This window comes from Dreissena polymorpha, chromosome 9, assembly GCF_020536995.1.
Source record: "Dreissena polymorpha isolate Duluth1 chromosome 9, UMN_Dpol_1.0, whole genome shotgun sequence".
Classification (NCBI taxonomy): Eukaryota; Metazoa; Mollusca; class Bivalvia; order Myida; family Dreissenidae; genus Dreissena; species Dreissena polymorpha.
In genome coordinates, this window is record NC_068363.1 from 76,633,414 (window position 1) to 76,656,621 (window position 23,208).

The 23,208-nt window shown below is 35.0% G+C and overlaps 1 protein-coding gene and 1 long non-coding RNA gene across 4 annotated transcripts in view; both read right to left on the reverse strand.

The window, feature by feature from the left end:
* The window catches only part of LOC127844849 (uncharacterized), a 41,010-nt gene extending 28,385 nt beyond the window's left edge, over positions 1-12,625 (reverse strand). For 2 of the 3 annotated variants that reach the window (XR_008032908.1, XM_052375372.1), the window contains exon 1: positions 11,388-11,534. Coding sequence is in view for 2 of the 3 variants with exons in the window: in XM_052375372.1 (XP_052231332.1) it covers positions 11,388-11,481 (94 nt within the window). In the remaining variant the exon portion in view is untranslated. Of the gene's footprint in view, positions 1-11,387; positions 11,535-12,282 lie in introns of those variants that run through there. The other variant, XM_052375374.1, reaches the window with a different exon arrangement.
* LOC127844850 (uncharacterized) lies at positions 1,074-10,673 on the reverse strand. The gene is made up of 2 exons (XR_008032909.1): positions 7,577-10,673; positions 1,074-1,736 (listed from the first exon to the last, which is right to left on the reverse strand). It is a non-coding gene; the product is annotated as an uncharacterized LOC127844850 (long non-coding RNA).
* Positions 12,626-23,208: the final 10,583 nt, after the last annotated feature.

Sequence of the window (23,208 nt, forward strand, 5' to 3'; positions counted from 1 at the left end):
GCTGACTTTCCTCTTACATGCCCTTGTATTTCAAGATAGAATACTTTCCTTCACAGAGGAGAGAGGTCTGAGTTTGAATCTCAGTGGGGGCTTCAGAGGATGATTTATTTTTAGAAAAATGATTATATTTGCTCATCTTTTTAAATGACTTTGAGCCACACACCTTAAAATTAACTGCATGGCATAGTAAATTTAAGTATAAATAAGAAACATATCTTTATCTTTGCCATTTAGAATATATCTGGTGATTACAAGGTAGAAATCCGTCTTTTTTGCGCTTTAAAACTTAAAAATAATCGCGTTTGTACAAATAGACGTAAATGTCTACAAATCCTACTTTCAGTTTAAAAGCGGTACCGTTTGAACAATAATATATTACTTTGTAACTAGGCTATAGATTTAATTTTATCTATGCCAATTAGAATATACAATGTATCTGGTGGTTACAAGGTAGAAATCCGTCTATTTTGCGCTTTAAAACTAAAAAATAATTGCCTTGGTCAAAATATGAGAATACGTATATAGAAATCCTACTTACTGTTTTTAAATAAAAAAATAATAAATTACTTTCTACCTAGGCTATAGATTTAATGACCCTATAATGATCAGATTTGTATGGAATGAGTGCTATATTGACGTCATCATTTGATGACGTTCAATTGAACGAATGATAATGGCGACTAAAATTCGTTAAGCTCCTGGTTATAGCCGCGATTTGGGAGTCTTGAAAACTGGCCCAACACTTGTGCTGAAATTTGACATGTATATGGACCAGAATGCGATCTACCTTTTGGCGTATTCGTCATATCTGGGAAAAGTCCAGTTTTTGATAAATTTACGAAAAAGTGGTGTTTTTTATTGCGCAATCGCTATAAAATGAGTACTCGCTGGAAGCGTTAATAGCGTTAATAGCAACCCAAACACAATTCACCCCCAAGAGACAATTCACGCGCTAGACACTTAAAATTTGATTTTAAATAATACATATTGCGATTTTATTCCCAAATTAATTAATAATTTCATCTCTCGTTTAACATACGTTTTAGAAAATATTAACAAAACAAACAAAAACAAACAGCCGTTAAATTTTATTGTTGTAAATATGGTAACCTGATTACATATCCACTAGCGTCTATGCATATTTACACATAAAAAATAGTTCGCAAGTAAGCAACAAACAATCACATTCAAACGCAAATTATTTAACAAAATATATAAATTTATGCTAGAAATCGAAACTTAAATACAATGTCTGCACTAAAAACACAATACCAATAGTTTTTACAATAACACATTCGACATGTACATGTACTTCCAACAACACGCCAACCTCTATTTTCAAAGCGAATGTGTAGAGTAACATTTCAACAATAAAGACAAACTGGAACTGGAGTTTAACTTAGTGCGCAAATTGGAAGTGATTACAGTAATTTATTTTTCAACTTGTCAATCTCCGTAGTATACGTTTAGTTGTGAGATGTTAACGGTTTCCCAAAAAAAACATGCCTTCGCTACGAAGTCAAAGTGGGTGGGGAACGAGACTGCTTGTGGATTTCGAGTTGCTGGAAGTTTGTAACGAAGCTGCTTTTGTGCAATATTCAGCGATTTTGCAAGCTGTGTGTTTGAAGTTGGAGATATATATTGCTGACATTAATGATGTTGTGTACGTTCTTGTGACCACTGATCTGCATATGATACCAGTGGGAGAGCATCCCGAATCCCAGTTCCCACATAGTCTGCAACAGATGTTTCCTGGTCGAGTGGTTGGTAAGTTTCATCGTTATACATGCATATTACACATTTTACATTATTTGTGCTATTTTTGACACCCATTTTTCATGCTGATGAACCAACGGTCAGTGCCAGTAGTCCTACTGTCATTGGTCTGTGTGCTTGTTGAAAGTACATGTAGAAAGGGTTGATTAGCTCCAATAAGCCATGTTGCTCTTTTTTGGATAAAATTTATGGCAGTTGGCTTTTTTATCTTTGTGCAGCAACATCTGCCGCCTCATTTTTTGAAAACATTAGTCGCACACTGTTCATATTGTGGAAAAATGAGTCTTGCATGTAAAAGTAAGAAAAATGGGTGGTGACTATTCAACAATGTGAAAAAATGAGTCGCGCATTGTTTAAAATACTTAAAATATCAGTCGCAAACATTAGAAAAATGTAAAAAAAGTGTCTCACAATGTTGAAAATTGTGAAATATGAGTCGTACAATGTTGAAGGTTGTAAAAAATGAGCCTCGCAATCTAGACAATTATGGAAAAATAAGTAAGGGGACAAAAATTCCACTCGTCTGCTCATATTGACGAGTGAAATCTTTAAAGGACAAGTGAATTTCCCTAAAGCGCTCGTCCTACAGGACGAGAGAAAAAGCTGATGTTAAAATATGTTTTTTAAGACCCGTAAATAATTAAATAAAATCATTTTCTTAAAGCATATCTATTCCGAAAGTAGAACGAGAATGAACTGGAAATTGTAATTGTAAATTTCATACAACAGGTGCGCATTGTTATGCGAGACTAAGTCGCGAGTAAATATTGGTGTCAATGTTGACAGGGAAACATCCGACTGCATTCACTGTAAGTATTGATTTTTAAAGAATTATTTAACTGCAAAGTACAGTTTATAACTAGTCTGAATTTCGTCCGAAAAATGTCTGACATTTGAGCGTTCTTTAAAGGGATGGGGGGGAGTTTGGTGTTCAAACATCCCAAACAGGAAAGCACGCAAGCATTAGAAAAAAGTAAAACAGCAGTCTTCATTTATTTATTTTGTGTTCCTCATAAATAACTTATTTCACTGCTCAACATTTCTTTTTTGATCAGCTGGCATGAATAACTGAGTAAGCAGCATTTTAGCAGTGATATAGTAAATTTTATTAGTCATATTAGCCCTTTGCAAACTTTATTTCACACATATTCAAGGACGAGTGCATATGTGTTTGCAGGACGAGTGCACATTTAAATGCACTCGTCCTGCAGGACGAGTGCAGTTTAGAAATATTTTTGTCCCCTGTAAGTTGCACACTGTTCAAAATTGTGAACAAATGACTTGTGACTGTTGGAAATAGTGAAAATAATTAATTGAGCATTGTTCAAATTTGTGAAAATATGAGTCTCAAACTATTCAAATTTGTGAGAAAAAAAGTCGCTAACTGTCGAAAAATGTGAAAAAATGAGTTGCACACTTTTTAAAATACTGACCATTTGCATTGCAAATTCCTCTACCGGTAATTAAAATACTGACCATTTGCGTTGCAAATTCCTCTAATTTTTGCAAAAACAGCTTTCACTATTTATTTATTTAATAATAATCAGCGTTCTAGATAAGCTGCGTATCAGCGTAATATACGCATTCGAAATATCAAGATACGCTCAATTTATCATTTCCGTGCGTACATTTAAGCAAGCCAATCTGGACTTACGCTAATGCTGTAAATTCTCTGCGCAGTGCCCCAGATAATTATTTGAGAAATAGGGTTTTCACCCATTGATTTGAAAAATAGGGTGATTTCCTTCTTGAAATAGGGTGAAATAATTTATAAAAATGCATACCTTTATATCATTAATGTTTTACTTCTGTGGAAGATGCTCACTTGTACTGATTCAATAAAACTTTAAACTATCATAATTAACTTTAATAAACTGATGTTTCATAACATCTTTAATCATTGAAACTGTCCTTAATATAAACTTAAAACAAACAAAAATTCGATAACACGAATGATCATTTGGCTCTTGCTTTCTTGGTTCGAAACAGTTTGCGATCGACTGATATTTTTTTCTCAACAATAGCGGAAGTCTTTCGACCTCTCTTAGACATTTTTATTTTGCATCGTTATAGAAACTGAAAGTACGGGCACTTTATAAATACATGCACAATGAGCGACGGATAAAGTCAGATTGAAAACGCATGTATGTCGAGGAAAACAATTTGATCACACTTTATTTAACTATGAAATCTAGAACGCAGAGAGTTTGAATAAAGCTTGACTGTTTTCATGGTCCGTCATCCAGGCGCTTGCTTAATAAATACGCGTGACGATAATAATTTCAAAGAGAAAATACCGAAAATGAGCATTTAGTATTTTCGATTGAAGCTATTGTGTTGTACGCATTGAATTTGACGAATTTGCGCACAAATCAAAATGGTTGCGTTTTCAATAGGCATGTTATTGAATTTCTTTGCGTTTTTAGACATTTTAATAGGGTGAAAGACGCAGATACACAGCTTATCTGGGGCACTGATGCGTATATCATAAACAAAAAATATAAACAGCTGATTGTCTTTAGCCAAAAAATGAGACTGGTTATCGTAAAAATTAGAGCTGGTTGTAGAAATAGTTAGCCAGTCGGTATGTATACTCTGTAGCATCTAGATGCATGGTAAATTTAGTATTGATTTTTTAACAGACAGTCAAGCGCTTATGTGTTTATTAAATTACATGAAGTGGTCAGCATGGCTTCTTCCAAGCCAACACAAATTACTTCTCAAAGTACAATTGATTCTTTGTGTATGGCAAAAATTGTATCGAGTAATAAAATTGTACTGCCAATACTGAATGATTTAAATTCCTCTGTTTTAAAATCAAAAAGGAACCACTAAAATGCTAATAAAACAACTGTTGAAAGTTGGCAAAAAAGTTCTCCGTTGGCCACGGTGGTGGATAATAACGACGAAGATCTTAAATGTAATCTGCCAACAAGTTAAAATAACAAGAAATTAAGAAACCTACTAATATGAAGGAATACACATAGTTAGTGGTTAATTGTTATTAAAGTAGAGTGTCTGTACCCCGGCTATATTCTGGTTTTACTTTTAGCAAATTACCCTTCAACCAAGGCGAAATTTGACCATTTACCCCTATGCTTTGAAAAGTGGGGGTATTTACCCCCATGGGTACATTTTTTTTATCCTATTACCAGCTGAAAATCGATAGTATAACAACGATCGTATAAACTTTACCTTAATACTATCGCTATTTTTTCCGACCTCTATCTTAAGAACACTATATGTTTAAATGTGACGTCATAGCAAATGATGACGTTGAAGTAAACAAACACTTTGAAGTCAACTTGGAAAACCAGCGCTGTTTCTTTGAATTTTAAAGTATTTATACTTTTTTTGAACGATAAATGACCACAAAAAAGGATAAATAGAAAATTATGTGGATAAACTGGATAAAGATCAAGTTTATCATGCTCGGCACGAACCATGTTAGCGGCAAGCCTCGCGCTTCATCGGTTCTAAGCCTCGCATGATAAACTTGATCCAAAACTCACATAATATTCTCTATATCTATAATGCTGAATAATTGAGGTAAAAAAACAAGTCTATTATAAAAAAAATTCAGTTTAAAGAAATCGTAATTATTTTTTATTTAAAGTTATTTACGGCCATTTCATATGCCTATAATTATTATCATTTTTTTTATTATGATATTGTGTGACAGAGGTCCTAATTTAACGACAACTCTTGTGTTTAAACTGTTAAACAAATTAACAGTATACTATATGCAAAGACTCACACTGGACAAATTAATCATTAAATCTACAATGAATGGGAAGTAAGCATTTGTCCCTCTATTTACATTGTTTTTTATCATGATAGAGTTTTTTTTCTCTAACCCGTGATATTAAAGAAAAGATGAAACTGATCAAACAGCAAAGCTCAGTCTTGTATGGTATGAAATTACTGAGGGTGTATATCTCATACACCATCACTCACTTACTAAGGCTCGATTGGTCATTGTTGGCTCGGGTACTACTTACATGTACCCTGGGTAGTATACTTACATGTACCCCGGGTACGGAGTATATACTTAAACGTACCCGGTGATATTAGACTGTACCTGAGTTGTATATCCTCCCAAAATCCGATACGCTACTGATTACCGTTAAACGATATTGTTTACCTTAAACAAACTTCTATTTTAAAATTTCTGCATCATGTTGCTTTTTATCCCCACACTTTTTGAAAAGCGTGGGGATATTGATCATATTGTGGGTATCTCCGCCGTCCGTCCGTCCTGGCCTGGCCACTATCTCCTCCTACTCTATATGCACTAGAACCTTGAAACTTACACACATGGTAGCTATGAGCATATGTGCGACCCTGCACTATTTGGAATTTTGATCTGACCCCTGGGTCAAAAGTTATGTGGTTGGGCCCGGGCCGGGTCAGAGATTTTTACTCATTTTTTAGGTTATTTTACTATAATTTCTTCATTTCTACACTGATTGTCTTCAAATTGATACCAAACCTCTCTTATGACAATACGGTAAATCTCAACTATGCATGGCCCCATTACCAACCCTGGGGGCCCCGCCCACATAGGCCACTCCCACTAAAAATTGCAGTTTTACTATAATTTCTTAATTTCTACACCGATTCACTTCAAATTGATACTGAACCTTTCTTATGACAAAACTATCAACCTCAGATATGCATGGGCCCCATTACCAACCCTGGGGAACCCCACCCACATAGGCCACGCCAACCCAAAAATGCCTTTTACTATAATTTCTTCATTTCTACAACGATTCACTTCAAATTGATACGGAACCTCGGCCCCATTATCAACCCTGGAGCGCCCCGCCCACATAGGCCACACCCACCAAAAATTGCCTTTTACTATAATTTCTTCATTTCTACACCGATTTACTTCAAATTGATACTGAACCTCTCTTATGACAATACGATCAATCTCAACTATGTATGGCCCCATTACCAACCCTGGGGCAACCCGCCCACATAGGCCACGCCCATCCAAAATTGCCTTTTACTATAATTTCTTCAATTCTACACCAGTTCACTTCTAATTGATAATGAACTTCTCTTATGACAATACGGTCAATCTCAACTATGCATGGCCACATTACCAACCCTGGGGTGCCCCTGGGTCAAACATGCGGCGTGGGGATACGCGTCGGCCTCTGCCGCACCATTTCTAGTTGAGTATGCATGTCTATAATATAAAGGCTGTTAAAAGGAAAATTGACCTAAATGTGAACATAATTAATTTTTACAAATTAGCCGACAACAACTGATTTAGCATTAAAATTCTCAGTTACGTTTTAGTATATTTATCGTACCCAGGGTACATGTAAGTATACTTAAGAGTACCTGAGGTGCATGTAAGTACTGTGCCAACAATGACCAATGAAGCCTTACTAACTGTATAATGATTATATCTCACCAACTACCTTAACCTTGTGTTTATTAACCTGAAATTTATGTAAAATCTGGCTTTTTTACTTTAATTTTTCATTCAATTGATTATGCAATTTTTGACTTATCTCGTGGGAAATTATTTGAATCTTTGGATATTAATGTATTTTAATGTTGTGTTTGTCACGCATAATTCAGTGTTTTCCAAAAAAATTGAGTAGCCAGTTATATGGGCAGCAACTATGCGGTAAAACAAAAGCATTTGTGACATTTAACTTGATGTATTTGGGAATAGTAGCCGGCATGTAAAAGAAGTCGTTTTAATGCAGGTATTACATTGTAAATATTTATTTATTATTTCGAAGATAACAGTCATTGCAACGTGTTTAGTGAATATTACATCGATAGGCTGGCATGAAAAGTAGCTCCTTTTGAAGCACAAACTGCATCCAAGAATATATCATGGCTGACCCGGTTTGATGAGGCCTGTTTTTGATAATAATTTATTACTATTTTTACTTCCGTGTTCATAATCTTTACGGGCGCCATGCTGGAAATAGTCCGTTTCCCACAATGCATTTACAGCGTTGACACACTGGGTCTATACCGGGAAAAACCACGCGCCAGTTTTGGCGCCTGACGTCATCCCGCCGAAATTTTCATTGGGCAATTCATATGTAAACGTCATTGTATTCGCAAAAAGGCGGTAAACTTTAAAAGCCAGACATTGAGGGCAAGGTGCGAAAGTAAAATGTCTCGGATATTGGGAAAAAAACGCGCGTGTTAGTCAGTTAAATAGTTACTTAGTTAGTTACTTATTTTGTTTAAAGTTCATAAATTTATATTGAAAAGTGTAAGGCAATAATAACTTAAACGGACTAATGCACAATGTGACCAACGGACTGTCGGATTACTAACGGTAAGAAAACATGCAGTTTATTGTCAATATTGACAAAAATCTGCGCAGATTTATTGGCTTTGCGTAATGCCCCTTTTCGCACTGTTTTCAGAAACTTGTGTTTACAATCACACTCGCATATGGAAATATCATGAATATAAGTGACATGAACGCCTGTGAATGTCTTTGCTGCAACTAGTTTAGTGGAGTGTAACATATATTATGCGCATGCGCTTCGATTGTTTTATTACATGCGGTATTGGCAGCCATTTAAAGAAATGTGAAAACAACACATTAATCTTACTTGTTCTCGTTCTAATTAATATAATTTTTCAACAGCTTGGTCGAGTATCGAGGTAAATATATTTAAATGCGTTTGCATATAAACTGAATACCGTATGAAACGTGTAGATGATGCTTTTCTGCATTTATTAACGACTGCAATTGTTTGTGAAATACCATTGTTTTTTACTGTTATAAAATTGTGTATTTCTAATATTTGGGTATAATACGTGTGTCTGGATATATTAGATATATTATATGGTTGTTTTATATAGTGCATATACAATGAATAACTTATGAGGGCTTAGTGTGACGATTTAGAATACAGTTTGGATCCTGATGAGACGCCATGGTTTGTGGTGTCTCATAAAGTGCAAATATTTCAAGGGAGACGACTGTTATAAGTTTCTGATCAGCACAAATTACACAATTAACTCCCTTTCTTTACGGGCTCCATGAAAATGCTATGTCCACGTATAAAACTGTTTTACAGTGTGAAGACCCTACATAAAAATGCGGATTTTTTTCTTACGTGGTATCTTGCGACACACATTTTCAAGTCTATTTCATTACATTTGGCATATATATTAACAAAAATGGCATCGTATGAACATGTCGTCATAGTATATAAGCAACATTGAAGCCTAATATACATTCATCTATTATTATTTGGGCACAAATAATTTTACCGTATGAAGACCCTACATAAAAATGCTGATTTTGTTCTTACTTGGTACCTGGCGACACACATTTTCAAGTCTATTTCATTAAATTTGGCATAGATATTTATAAAAATGGCATCGTATGAACCAGTAGTCAAAGTATAAGCAACATTGAAGCCTAATATGCATTCATCTATGATTATTTGGGCACAAACAATTTTACTGTGTGAAAGCCCTACATAAAAATGCTGATTTTTTTCTTACTTGGTATCTGGCAACACACATTTTCAAGTCTGTTTCATTAAATTTGGCATCTATATTAATAAAAATGGCATTGTATGAACATGTCCTCATAGTATAAGCATAGAAGCATAATACGCATTCATCTATTATAATTTGGGCTCATACAATTTTACCGTGTTAACACCATATATCAAGTTGCAGATTTTTTTAATACTAGTATTCGCCACATACCCACAGGCATTTTCATTAATATCTCAGACAAAAAGACATATAAATTAATACACATGGCATCTAAAGAACATTTTATCAAAGTTAAACATGGTTCCCAGCCAACCTGGAAATCAGGGAAAACTGGAAAAAGACTCTTTTTTTCCAGTCAGGGAATTTGGAAAGTTTGTGAAATCAGGGAAAAATCAGGGAATTTTGTTTGGTCAGACTTTCCCGACTTGTGTCGAGAAGTCCATACAATTTAAACAGCAAATCATTTCCTCTGCATATCTATCGTGACTTTGTAGTATACGTGTAGCTTAGTTATGTCTGCAACTGCTATTTATTCAGGGTGTCTAAAACAAGAAATAGGTCAAAATCATGATCCTGGAAGTTTTATTTTCCATCAGGGAAAAATCAGGGAATTTTGTTCATACAAAAAGCTGGGATTCCTGTTAAAGCAATATAGAGGCATGAAATGCATTTTTCTGTTATATGTCCACAAATAATTCCACTTAGTGATGACCCAGCTTGAATATGAGGATTTGTTGAATTATTATTGCTAACCGACATACATTTTTAGTAGTACATCAGGATTCAATACCAATACCTTAGTGAAAATGGCATCGGAAGAACATTTGTTCATTGTACTAGATAGAATGATACATTATATCTATCCATCTTATACTTTTTTGCAGTTTCAGTAATATTTGGTCTATAAATGATTTCAACATGATATAATTATTAATCATTGCTAGGAAATGTTTATATGTGAAACAAAAATTAAAAAAGACGTTTTTTTCCCCCATTTATGTATCTATGTATACATCTTTTGTTGCAAACAGTTATGCAACATGTGTCAGAAAACACCCACGACAAATATATGGACGGAATGATTTTTTCACTTATGTGGGTGTATGTTGGCTCCACTTCACACGATACAGTCATTGTAGTTTAATTGAAAAACGCATCTTACAATGTGAGATGAGTTCTGGGTTCAAGCCCCAGCAGTGGCCTATCATGTGTGATATACAGAGCCCATTATGATTAAATATACACAGTTATCTATTTAAAGAATTCAATTAAATATAAGGAATAATGTTAAAGGGGAATTGCTGCTTAACCATTTTTGGGATTGTATTGTAATTTTTTGCCAAATTTGACATTCAATAACAGGGTTTATAGACATCCCAAGCATAACTGTTTCTAAATTTAAAAAAAAAAATAAGTCGAAGTGTGCAGAATATCAACAATTTGAAACTTTCTGATGTCTAAAAGTCATTAAATGCCACTTAAAGTTTACATTTTTTTGTTCAAAATGACCCATTTTGTGCTGTTCATTATTGGTTAATGTTTTACGCTGTCAGGTCCAAAAGCGCACATTCTGTAGCTTGTTTGGACCATAATCTATAATGCGGCCAAGTTTCAGCAGATTCGGCCCAGTGGTTCTGATTTTATACGCCGTGCCTAGCTTTTAATGAGTATTACTCACTGACTTATGCATATGAGCTCGGCTGTTTTCGGAGAATACCTGAGGTATTCTCATAGCCAGCTCATCGTATGTGTCATGTCTTTTCGCCTTCTGGCGTCCGCCATGCTAAAACCTTAACATTGACCCATTGTACCCACAATTTTCGTACCCACATTTTTTTTCGTAACCAAAGTTTTCGTACCCACATTTGTTTAGTACCAAAAATGTGTGTTCCCGCATTTTCTTACCCAATATTTTCGAACCCACATTTTTTTAGTTCCCACTCATTCCATCCCGCGAAACCCTTAAGGTGTCGCAACTCTAGTAGAGATATTGAGAAAGATTCTATTAAATGTTTCGATTCCGTATTATAGTAAAAGCATTCTATCATAGAACGTGGACACTTAATTATATCTAGAGTAAATGTAACCATATGAAATGCACTGACCTGGATTTGTGTTTTCGAACTGTGATCTGTAAAGCCATATTGCAAGAAATACTAAAGTGAATCCATACGCGGTTAAAAAAATACATTGCGACATTTTTGATGACTTCTTTTGCCAAAGTTTTAAAGTTGTTTTTAACTGACGTGGCATAAATTTAAAAATCGATTACATTCAGTGCACATACTGATAACGTGGGTATTTTTATTTTCAGCCAAGCGGTGGGTTATTTTAATGCTTTATCGACAAAGGAAATCAATATCAAGGTAACCTATATAAAAGGGCGATGGGGTGTAAGGGGTAGGGGGGCTGATCTGTCCCAGAAGTTTTTTTCGGGGGGGGGGGAGCGGGGTGAAGCCATGCAAGTCTATCCTTTCAATGAGAGACGTATGTGTCATGGTTCGGGGCTAAAGTCGTTATGTTATTACAGGGATTTTAAGTACGTTCTACCGGCATACAGGGGCAATAAGGCTGCCTTTAAAGAGAGTTGTTCTGAAGATCAATCCTATTTTTAATTTCCAACGGAAAGCAGTTTATTGTGGCCTTAAAAATATTGAAAGACATGCACATACAGTTTCGTTCAATATAATACCTGCGTTCTGGGAAAACTGTGCTTAATGCGCGTGCGTAAAATATCGTCACATATTAGCCTGTACAGTTGTCACAGGCCAGTCAGAGACGACACTTTCTATGAGAGACTTCTTTTTTAACAAAAAAATCCATAAAAGCGTTTAGTGCCATCCCTGATTAGCCTTTGCCGGGTCGACACTTAACGCACATGCCAGAAGCCCAGTTTTTCCGAAACGATGCTCATACTATTCATATGTTATTCTGGAACCATATGTCATAAATGTCCGTTTGATCAATAACCGCAGTATGTTAAGGAAAATAAGAAGTTACCTTGCAAAGTCATCGGTACTTCCGGCGCACTTCTGGAAGCACGACCGCGCATAAAGACTCCTATATCTCCCATTGTTGACCGGTGGTAAAAATATGCACGCTTCTCACAGAGCTAATATTTCAATTTTCCAAAAAAAATCTGATCAATAATTATTTTGCGTGAATGGTAGACAGTCCGCAATGGTACAAGAAATTTGTGTCGTTTATTTATTTACTATTACAAAACAACTCTAGGGAAAATACAGAATTTTTTTAAACATCTATCAGGTTCGGCACACATGCATATCAAACGAGATTCAAGCCCTTGAAAAGCTTCGCGCACACAATGCTTCAAACCAAAAGGCCAACGTTTTCAGTACGCTTTATATCACTGATATGGTTGCTGTGCTGACGTGGAAGTCATCTACCTCCCGCGTGCAAGTAATTTTCCTCCTGCCGCTCGCAATTTGGGACAATCAAATTTGAAGTACCATCGTACCCCAAAAAAAATCAAGCAGATAAAATTTGACGAAACAAAATTCAAAGCCCTGAAGGCACTGCAGTTGTTTTGTCCTGAAGTGGAATGTTATTCGGCTACCAAACTGAACACCAGTCCCCTATTTAATTGAAAACACAAGTCTCGAAGTAGTTTTAACTAATTTTAATATTCAAACCGAAATAATATTTTCAATATATTAAATAAATACAATGGTCTTAAATACCATATAGCCAAAAAAATCCATAACAACTGTATTGTGTGTGATTTCACGCATCTTTTAAAGCCGGAAAGTGACAGACATGCACGGAAATGTGCGTCGCAATTTAACACATACACTGACTTCTGATTTGCTTACACAATCAATATGTCTAATTAAGAGGGAAGGAAATAGTAATGTTATTAGCGAGGCTGTTTTCGGAGAAAACCCGAGGTATTGTCATAGCCTGTTCGTCGTTTTCCGTCCGCCGGCGTCGTGCTAAAACCTTGACATTGGCTCTAAAATCAAAGTGCTTCCACCTTCAACTTTGAAACTTCATATGTAGATGCACCTTGATGAGTTCTACACGCCACACCCATTTTGGGTCACTAGGTCAAAGGTCAAGGTCACTGTGACCTCTAAAAAAAAATAATTCTGACAAGCTTTCGCAGCCGAGCGTGGCGCCCGTTATGCGGTGCTCTTGTTTATATTAATTTGCAGCCATGAGATATAATAAATGTACTCTTACCTTACATTTTTCCGAAATTTAAATAAACTAATTTTAATAAGAAATTCAGAAAAAAATATGTATTTTACATTATACTGCAGAACATTTAATAATAAAAATTATATGATTGATTCAGTCAAATCCAAACTCGGCAAATTTTTACAGGACAGTAGGTCCTGTAAAATTGGAAAAAATACAGGACCTCCTCTTTTTACAGGACCTACCGGCTACGCTTCTCAATCATGTCAGACGCTTAGCGTCCATGTTAGATAGAAGTCTGGTCAATACGGCTTAAACCGAAAACGGCCTCGATAAATGACGACCAGCTTTTTTCACGCATCGACATTGACAGCCAAGATAATAACGGTTCGAATGACAATGATCATTATTATATATTAATTTTACTCTTTCAACCACACAAATTAATATATGTTTCATTTAATAATCAGATTTATGATTATCTTGTCAAGTGACTAGGCTGTCATGGATTCGGCCCGTCATGACCCGCATTCGTAAGATGCACAAAAATGGACCAATCAGGTTACATCGGAAAATTCCGTCAGCAGAGAAAGCGTTGGTACAGAAAAGCACGCATTGTGTTACACACCGGTCTTACTGATAATAACGAAGTGACGTCACCATCTATGTATAGAATGGAAAAGTACGTGTAATATGATTATAGGTGCTACCTAATTTACGGGCAAAAGCTTTTTAAGTTTTTTTGATAACCATGTATTTTTAATAAATATATGGACATGATTGTGTTCAAAAAATGATAATTGTTGCAATAATTAAGTAATGAATATTAAAAAATCAATCTTAAAACGAGTTACATGTTCCTAGCTTAAAGATCTAGCATCTTATACTTTTTTTGTTTTCTAGCCACAGGAATTTAAAGCTGGTTCGGTGGCTGTGGTATAATGGATGGGGTGTCTGCTAACTGGCTTAGTCACTGGGAGGTCTCTGTATTGATCCCTTAAGTGGGAGCATTCTTTAGATAACCGTAAAGACATACTATGGCGTACCATTTGGGTTGAAAGTCAAGAAGACCTACTAGGTAAAAAGAGAAATGTACGTCGAAGTACAACAATTGTACGTCGACATACAAATATAAAATACACTTCAAAGTATATGTTTGTACGTCAAAGTACAATATGTACTTCGACATACATGTTTGCACTTCGACGTACACATTTTCTGAACAGCCAATCAAAACACTTGTCTATTGAGCCGCTTTTCCTTCAGATTTATTCATAATTAATGTTTAAAATCTCTTTTTTTCATTAAGGACAAAATGAATAAAAATATCAGAATGGCAAAAAAAAAACAACGAATAGAAGTTTCATGTATTAAATGCATTGAAAAATATTATAAACAAATTTGAAGAAGATTCAATTGTTACCTTTTTAAAATGAAAATTATTCAGCATATTGTGAGTATTTATTCACGCGGGGCGGAGTATCACGACCGTCCAGCGCATTACTGTGTAGGAAATTCCCAACGGTAACCAAACAGTTACCAAACATTAACGGGATAAATAATGTATAATAACCTCCCCGTTGGTCTTATTTTGTAATAACCATAACGTGCATAAGTCAGAGGTTACTTCCGCCACGCCAGGTCAATAAATACGCACACAATCTATGAGTAAGCGGTTGATAGTCGCATAATTTGGTATAAATAATAATAATAATAATGTTCAATGTAAAATATCTCTAAAAGCAACAGATGTAAGGTATCTTCTGATTGGCTAACACTCAAGGGTCGATGAAAATTGTACGTCGAAGTACATTTCTCGTTCTACCTAGTAGGTCTTGTAGACTTTCGACGTCATGATACGTCATACATGTATAGACACTAAGTACTGGTCCTACCCCGGAAACAGTTTGTTTCATCAAGTGTCTCAATCAACTTGACAGCTTCCTAAAGCAGTTGCATTTAGCATACAGTACACTGATTTAACATAATCCAAATCATGTGATGTGTCAAATCAATTTTGATTGACAGATTTGACAGGATTTTTTTAATCCAATAAGTTTTAGACTGTCAAATAACACACAATACGTATTGAAAGCCATACCTGGAGCTTTCGTCTGTATACCACTGACTTCATCAGAAGAATGATTTCTACTGTTGGGAAACGTTAACACCGCTAATTGTCTTCTTATTTATTATCAATGTATAATTATGTGTAACAGCATAACAACATACTTGTTTCGCAATTAAAATATTTAATAAATACAGGTATCTGGCAGGTTTCTAATTTTCTTTCGCAAACTATTGTTGAATAGTTTAAATTTTGTCGCCTCTAAAAAACTAGCCATTTTGTAGCAATTCTTAAGTCTAAACTGCATACACTTAGCTCTGTAGTTTCAATCTGAATGCAAATATTAGAATGCAACATGTTATATCATCCATATTTAAACATTCAAATAACACAAAACACAGTACATATATAAAAAGGTATGCGGTATTGTATGGAGATACAAAACACTTCACATCATTTATTTGCACATAAAATAATAGTTACAAAATAAGTAATACTAAAACACTGTCATCAACCTACAGTACACGCATATTTACGTATATGAAATTACAAAGTGGTGTTATTTTATTACCTTTTACAAAATTAACAATGCTGGTTTTGTACTAGCCATAAAACATTTATCATGGATTAACAAGTAACAACCAATTTATTAATTACACAATATAAAGGAAATCATATTAATTGCATTATGCATTTACTAAACAAGCTATTTGCTACTGTTTAGAATTACACTATCTTACTAAAAATGATCACAACAGGTACTTAGTGCTTTTACATACTTGTGGTAAGTTTTGTATTACTAGTTTGACATTTATTGGCAGACACTTGTCGATATACAGACTAAATTTGCACGGGAACTTTCGTATTTTTCAGCATTATTGCCTTCAAATTGTTAATTTAACAACCTTTTGACATTGTTTGCGCATCTGATCTTATTATACCATAGCTGATTTGTGTTCATAGATAGACAGATATAGACTTTTGAAAGCTCTATAAACGTTCACACATGCTCCATCCAAGTAAACCAACAGAACCAATAACAATCACCACAGATAATAACTGTGTGTATAGCTTGGAAACTTTGATAGTTCAGGAATCCCTCCTTTGTTGATTTCTGTACACCAACACTGTCAGTTTTGCTGGATAGAATGACTTGTGTGATGCCCAGCTCTTGCCTTGGCAGAACAGCTTCTAAAGACGGAAAACCAACAAATATCTTAAAATCTGATCAATAATGCAGACAATTTATAAATGTCTTGTTTTTTGTTGACTTCGAACCAGGAATATTTTTTACGTAAAATTGTGGTTAGAAAATCCAAAGGTATCAGATTTTGTGGTTTTAGGCCTAAACTTATTATAGTGATATGTAACCTTTCGGGATATCGGTAAAGTGCGAGCAGACGAGGTGTAAATACGTTAAAAATTAAAGCTAACAGACTAAAAAGTTGGATCGGAATATCTTTAATTTTTGTGAATAAATGTGTTTCTTATGGATAACAACGACAACTTACCAGAATATTGCTCATGATTACACGTACAACTTCTTTCTGAGAGCGAATGGAAAATGCGTCACGAATTCTGACAAATAGATAGGGTGTCGTTATTGAAATACCGCGATAATACTGGTAGAAAAGAGATGCCAACTATAATGTTTAAAACAAATATTTTTAACAAGCGTTTGTGATTTTTCAGGATAATAATAACAATAAGATATCGAAAAGATCAAAGCAAATAAATTCGACAGAAATCTGAGATTCGGCAATATATTTAAGACGGGTTATGTTCACGTAAATTGTGTTTAGTAAAGACTGTCACTATATGTAGTGAACCAGTCTTCGGCTTATACCCACTGAAGATGAGTATTCAGGGGAGATAATTGAGTAATGACTTAATTCTGGAACGGTTGCGAAGAAAAACAAATAATGCGAGAATATTTAGTGCGATTCGCTAGACAATTATGATTGCATTGATATAATTTTTCCTGAGGTATGTATTTACATGTGATTTAGCATATGTCAAAGTGTTTTTTTATTTGTTCAAGGTCATAAATAGCATCGCGAAAATATATGTCGCTCGGCAAATTTTTTTGAGATGCATCCATATGTGGTATTCTTATGTAATTCTATGTCTAAATTTCCATATGTATGAATGGTCAACGCCCGCTTCGCGAGCTTTTGCCCGTATAAAGACGCAATCGCTATTTTTGCAAATCAGAAAACTTTCATAGCCGTAAACAAACCTCTATACAAAGGTCAAACCGACGAACTTGTTCTCTTTTTTTATACCGGACAATCGGTCCTGTAAATTTGACCGAAAGGCCGGACCTTACAAAATTTTACAGGACATGTCCGTCGGTCCGGCCACGTTTGGATGAGACTGTTGATTTTATAATATCTATTTTATGTCGCAGTTTTGTAATAATAGCTCTAGTTCTGTGAGAACAATTTCTATATATAATTAATGATGACGTTTCTGTTCTATGATCATTGATTGTAATTTCTATATGATTTAATATACACTCCATGTGAGTATTTAATAACAATAATCATGTTTTACGAGAAGCATTGTATCCATGATTATTTTATTAATGACTATTGTGTCCAATACAATTTGTAGCAAAAATCCTATTTAATGCATACTTACATTTGTATTATGTGACAGTTTGCTATTTTGTAAACAGATGGCATAAAAGAACCGCACTGCAATTTGCAAATTCGGTCTTCACAACCAAAGAGCGACGAAAGTGCGCTGTAGTACTGTGAAACGAATCGCTCTTAGGTTGTGACTAGTACATCATGATTTAATCAGTTTATCCTCATATTCGTAGTCGTCGTCATCGTCGTCGTTGTCATAATTCAAGATCATAATTATCATCATCGAAATCACCATCATCGTTATTAAAGTCTCCCAAGCTACACCGACATCATCATCGACGTCATAATTAACATCGCCATAATCAAAAGCATTTTTCTCATCACCAGAGTATCAATATTGCAATCATCAGTTAATTATCATTTGTTATGCTCCCCCAAAATAAATTTTTGGGGGGAGCATATAGTCGCCGCTTCGTCTGTCCGTGTTTGTGTCTGTCTGTCCGTCCGTGCACAATTTTTATCTGAATATATAGTGCAATATAATGACAAACAAGAGATGTGTTCGTCAGAAACAAAATGCCCCCTATGGCGCCGCTTTGAATATTTTTTTTTACCTTTGACCTTGAAGGATGACCTTGACCTTGAACTTCCACCACTCAAAATGTCCAGCTTCATGAGAAAGCCGCTTTGGATTTTTTTTACCTTTGACCTTGAAAGATGACCTTCAACTTCCAACACTCAAAATGTGCAGCTTCATGAGTACGCTGCTTTGAAAATATTATTTTTTACTTTTGATCTTGAAGGATGACCTTGACCTTCTTAAACTTCCACCTCTCAAAATGTGCAACTTCATGAGATACACATGCATGCCAAATATCAAGTTTCTATCTTCAATAATGCAAAAGTTATGGCCAACGTTAAAGTTTTTTTTCGGACGGACGGGCAGACTGACATACACACATACTGACGGACAGTTCAACTGCTATATGCCACCCTACCGGGGCATAAAAAACCTTTGGGTAGCATCACCCGTCTTCGATGGTTTCTTGTCATGAAGTGTAGCAAAGATTATATGACATTTGCTCGAGATATTGAGCGGAAACGAGAATAAACGCAATTTTTCGATGATTCAAGGGCCGTAACTCAGAAGTGTCTGGGTCAATTTGGCCGATTATCGAACTTGATCTACATGTTATTGCCCTACACATTTTCATTAAGTTGGTGAAGATCTTATGAAATTTGCTCGAGTTATTGAGCGGAAACGAGAAAAAACAAACAAACCAATTTTACGATGATTCAAGGGCCATAACTCAGCAGTGTCTCGGTCAATTTGGCCGATTATCGAACTTAACCTCGATGTAATTGTCTTACACATTTTCATGAAGTTTGGTGAAGATTTGATGACAATTGCTCGAGTTATTGAGCGGAAACGAGAAAAAAACAAATTTTTACGATGATTCAAGGGCCGTAACTCAAGAGTGTCCGGGTAAATTTTGCTGATTATCGAACTTGACCTAGATGTTATTGCTTAACACATTTTCATGAACTTTGGTGAAGATCTTATGACAATAGCTTGACTTATTGAGCGGAAACTAATCCGGACGGAAAGACTAACTTACTGACTAACAGACGGTGCGATTTTAATATGCCCCCAGAACCTATGTTCTGGGGGCATAAAACTGATATACCGGGTAATAAAGTCAACCTTTCATTACCATGCCATGTCGCTATTGTGGATTAAAAGCGTTTACTGGTGTACAAATGACAGCACATGCATGCACGTGCGTAGATAAGATATTCAAGATTACGGTTAAATGCGTCACCGTATCATGTGAAAAAGCATTTAATTTTAGGCGAAAAATATAATTATTTTTAGCTCACCTGAGAACACTGTGCTCATGGGGAGATGTTGTGATCACATTTTGTCCGTCGTGTGTCGTGCGCTGTCAACACTCTAGAGGCCATATTTATTGTCCGATCTTCATAAAATTTGGTCAAAATTTTTGTGCCAATTATATCTTGGACGAATTCGAAAATGGTTCCGATTGGTTAAAAAAACATGACCGCAAGGGGATGAGGCAGTTTTCCTTATTTGGCTACAGTAAAACCTTGTTAAAATTATAGATGCCACATTTATTGTCCGATTACCAGAACACTAAGAAGATTTGTCCCTATGATATCTTGGACGAGTTCGAAAATGGTTCCAGTTGATTTAAAAAAAAATCCGCTGGGGGCGGGTTATTTTTCTGATATGGCTATAGTAAAACCTTGTTTAAACTAAGAGTCCACATTTATTGTCCGAACTTCATGAAAACTTTGTCAGAAGATTTGTCCCAATGATATCTTGGACTTGTTGGAAAATGGTTTCGGTTGGTAGAAAATCATTGCCGCCAGCGGGAGGTGTGGCATTTTTCTTAAAAACTTGTTAACTCTCTTCAAGTCACATCAATTGTCCAATAATCATGAAACTTTGTCAAAACATTTGTTTTAATGATATCTTGGATGGGTGCGAACATAGTTCCGGTCTGTTGAAAAACATGGCCGCAAGGGGCTGGGAGTTTTTCCTTATATGGCTTTAGTAAAACCTTGTTAGCACTCTATAAGTTACATTTATAGTTTACTCTTCATGAAACTTGGTCAGAACATTTGTTCTAATGATATCTTAGGGTGCACAAAACAGGCAAGTTCCTCAGGTGAGCGACTTTGGACCTTTTAGGTCATCTTGTTTTAAATGTTGTGTTGTTTGATTATATAATACAATGCCCGTTGATTCCAATACATTTATTTTTATAATGCTGCTGTGCTACATTAGGGACAACATACTTTGAATATCTTTTTAAAATATATTTCTTGTTTCAACTGAGCTTTATCTGCAATCCAAAGTTGAGATTGTGTGAGTCCGGTATAAAATTATGAGAGATTGTAAATACATGTCATTTTCCACCATGAGGTTTTTGCAAAATCTCACCACTTTATACTTTTAAAAGTAAATTACAATAGTGTTTGCATTATTCGCGGCCGTTCGATTTTCCGTCGTTAAAAAGTCGAACTTAATGTCCTGTGACTGTTATATTAAATACATTCAAAGAATGCCTAATTAAAGTAAACTTGTACGGTTAAGTTAGGCGTTATGATATACATGTATTTTCGATATATAAACTCTAATTAGACAATTACACATGGCAGGGAGCCGTTTTATCAACGATTTACTTGATTACGATTTACATAAATTACGATGTTAAAGTGATATCGCGTTTCATAAAGCAAATCGTAAAGTAAGATTACATAAATTTCATACGTAATTATACGACTGGGTAACAGCCGTCGTATAGACCAGTAGTGCGTTCAGTTACAGCGAACGTTCGCTATAGTTCGCGAACGGTCGCGAACGTTCGCTATTAAACGCTCGGTTCGCAGCGAACGTTCGCGAACCGAAGCGAACCCTCTCGGGAGGTAGTTCGCTAGCGAAACCAAGATGGCGGACATATAAGTTGTCATTGTTGTTCAGTGTAACTTCGATATTTTTTATTTTTATTGTAGTACATAGAATGAATTGAATTATAAAGAAAGTGTATAGGAGGTTTTGAGGATTTCGATAATGACGTCAAGTTTAAAAATGCTCCAATTGTGGCCGTCAACACTGCGGCGATTCTGCTATTGTTTGCGTTTGATGAACCGCATCGTGATAAGGTTTCAATCATATTCGCGACCCTTTTTAAGAACAACAAAATACTCAGAAATTGATTTTTTTCAGATTAAATAGAATCCAATGAAAGAACGAAAATAAGGACGAAAACAAACAACAAATTGATTGATTTTATGTAATCAACATAAAGAAACTGATTTGAACCTATATGTCTGTAAAAACTTACCTTGTTACAGATTAACTAAATCCTCTTGATACATGTTAATGTTTTATTTAATTGTTCACACCAATGTTGACACTCTTTTTTTCAGCATTTTTAACCACCCAGTGTTTAATTGCCCCTTTGTTCATCACAACCGATTATCTCGATATGATCGGATACTGTCCAGACAATTACTAAAAAAACAGGGTGTCATAAACCCAGGGACCTATACTTGTATGTCTCTGTATGGGGTCATTAACCGCAGGTGTCTGGTCATTAAACACGATTTATGATACCTCCATGTCATCTCTTGGCATGTTAAGCCAAAAACTTAACAGTTGCTTTAATAAAATATCTGAACATATTTTAAAAAATAGACGTACATTTGTCCGAAATGGATTAACAGGAACTATTAAGTATATATATTATATTATATATATATTAGCCAGTTTAAACCAGATACCTACGTCTCTGTTTAAACATAACAAAAAAGAGTTTAATAATAACAATACATTAAAAATATTGTGGAAATTTACTGCTACACAATTAACGTATTTAACGGGTACCTGCAAATATAACGTTTAAATATCGTGCGTTACTGCAATGTTCCAAACATCATCGTGAAAACAAGCAATCGCGTTTGATCATAATATGGATATAAAACACTTGGGTAAAATAAATGTATAGATTTATGGTATAATAAAATGCCGGAATTTTATCGCTCATTATCACTACAAAAGAGTTTTCAATATACATGTACATTCAAAGACAGTTCAATTCGCAAAATATGCATGTGTTTGTTTCCATTTGAGTGCTAAAAATTATTAATATTTTCATTAAATGAAAACGAAACGAAAATTCATTCAATGTAAAAGAAAGTTACAATTTCATTTGAAGATTGTAATGTATTGCGCTATTTTAGGGCTTTATTTATAGCTGATTCAATGCACCTCTTACACTAAATTTCGATCGCTAATGAAAAATAACACTATCGCATCCACACCACTTATAATTATAATAAAACTATTATAGGTTTTATTATTTTTGAAATCTCTTTTATTTAAGTCTTCATCTAAAAAAGAATACGGGTATTTATAGTTTTGTATTATGAAATTGTCAGTATTTAGTCTTCCGACGACCTTTCCTCTGATACAATATTGTTATTCGCGATTAGCTCCATTAAAATCGCAATCAATTTTCTGGGAGCCGCCATCTTGAAACGTTCGCGCCGAACTTATCGTTCAATAAGACCGAA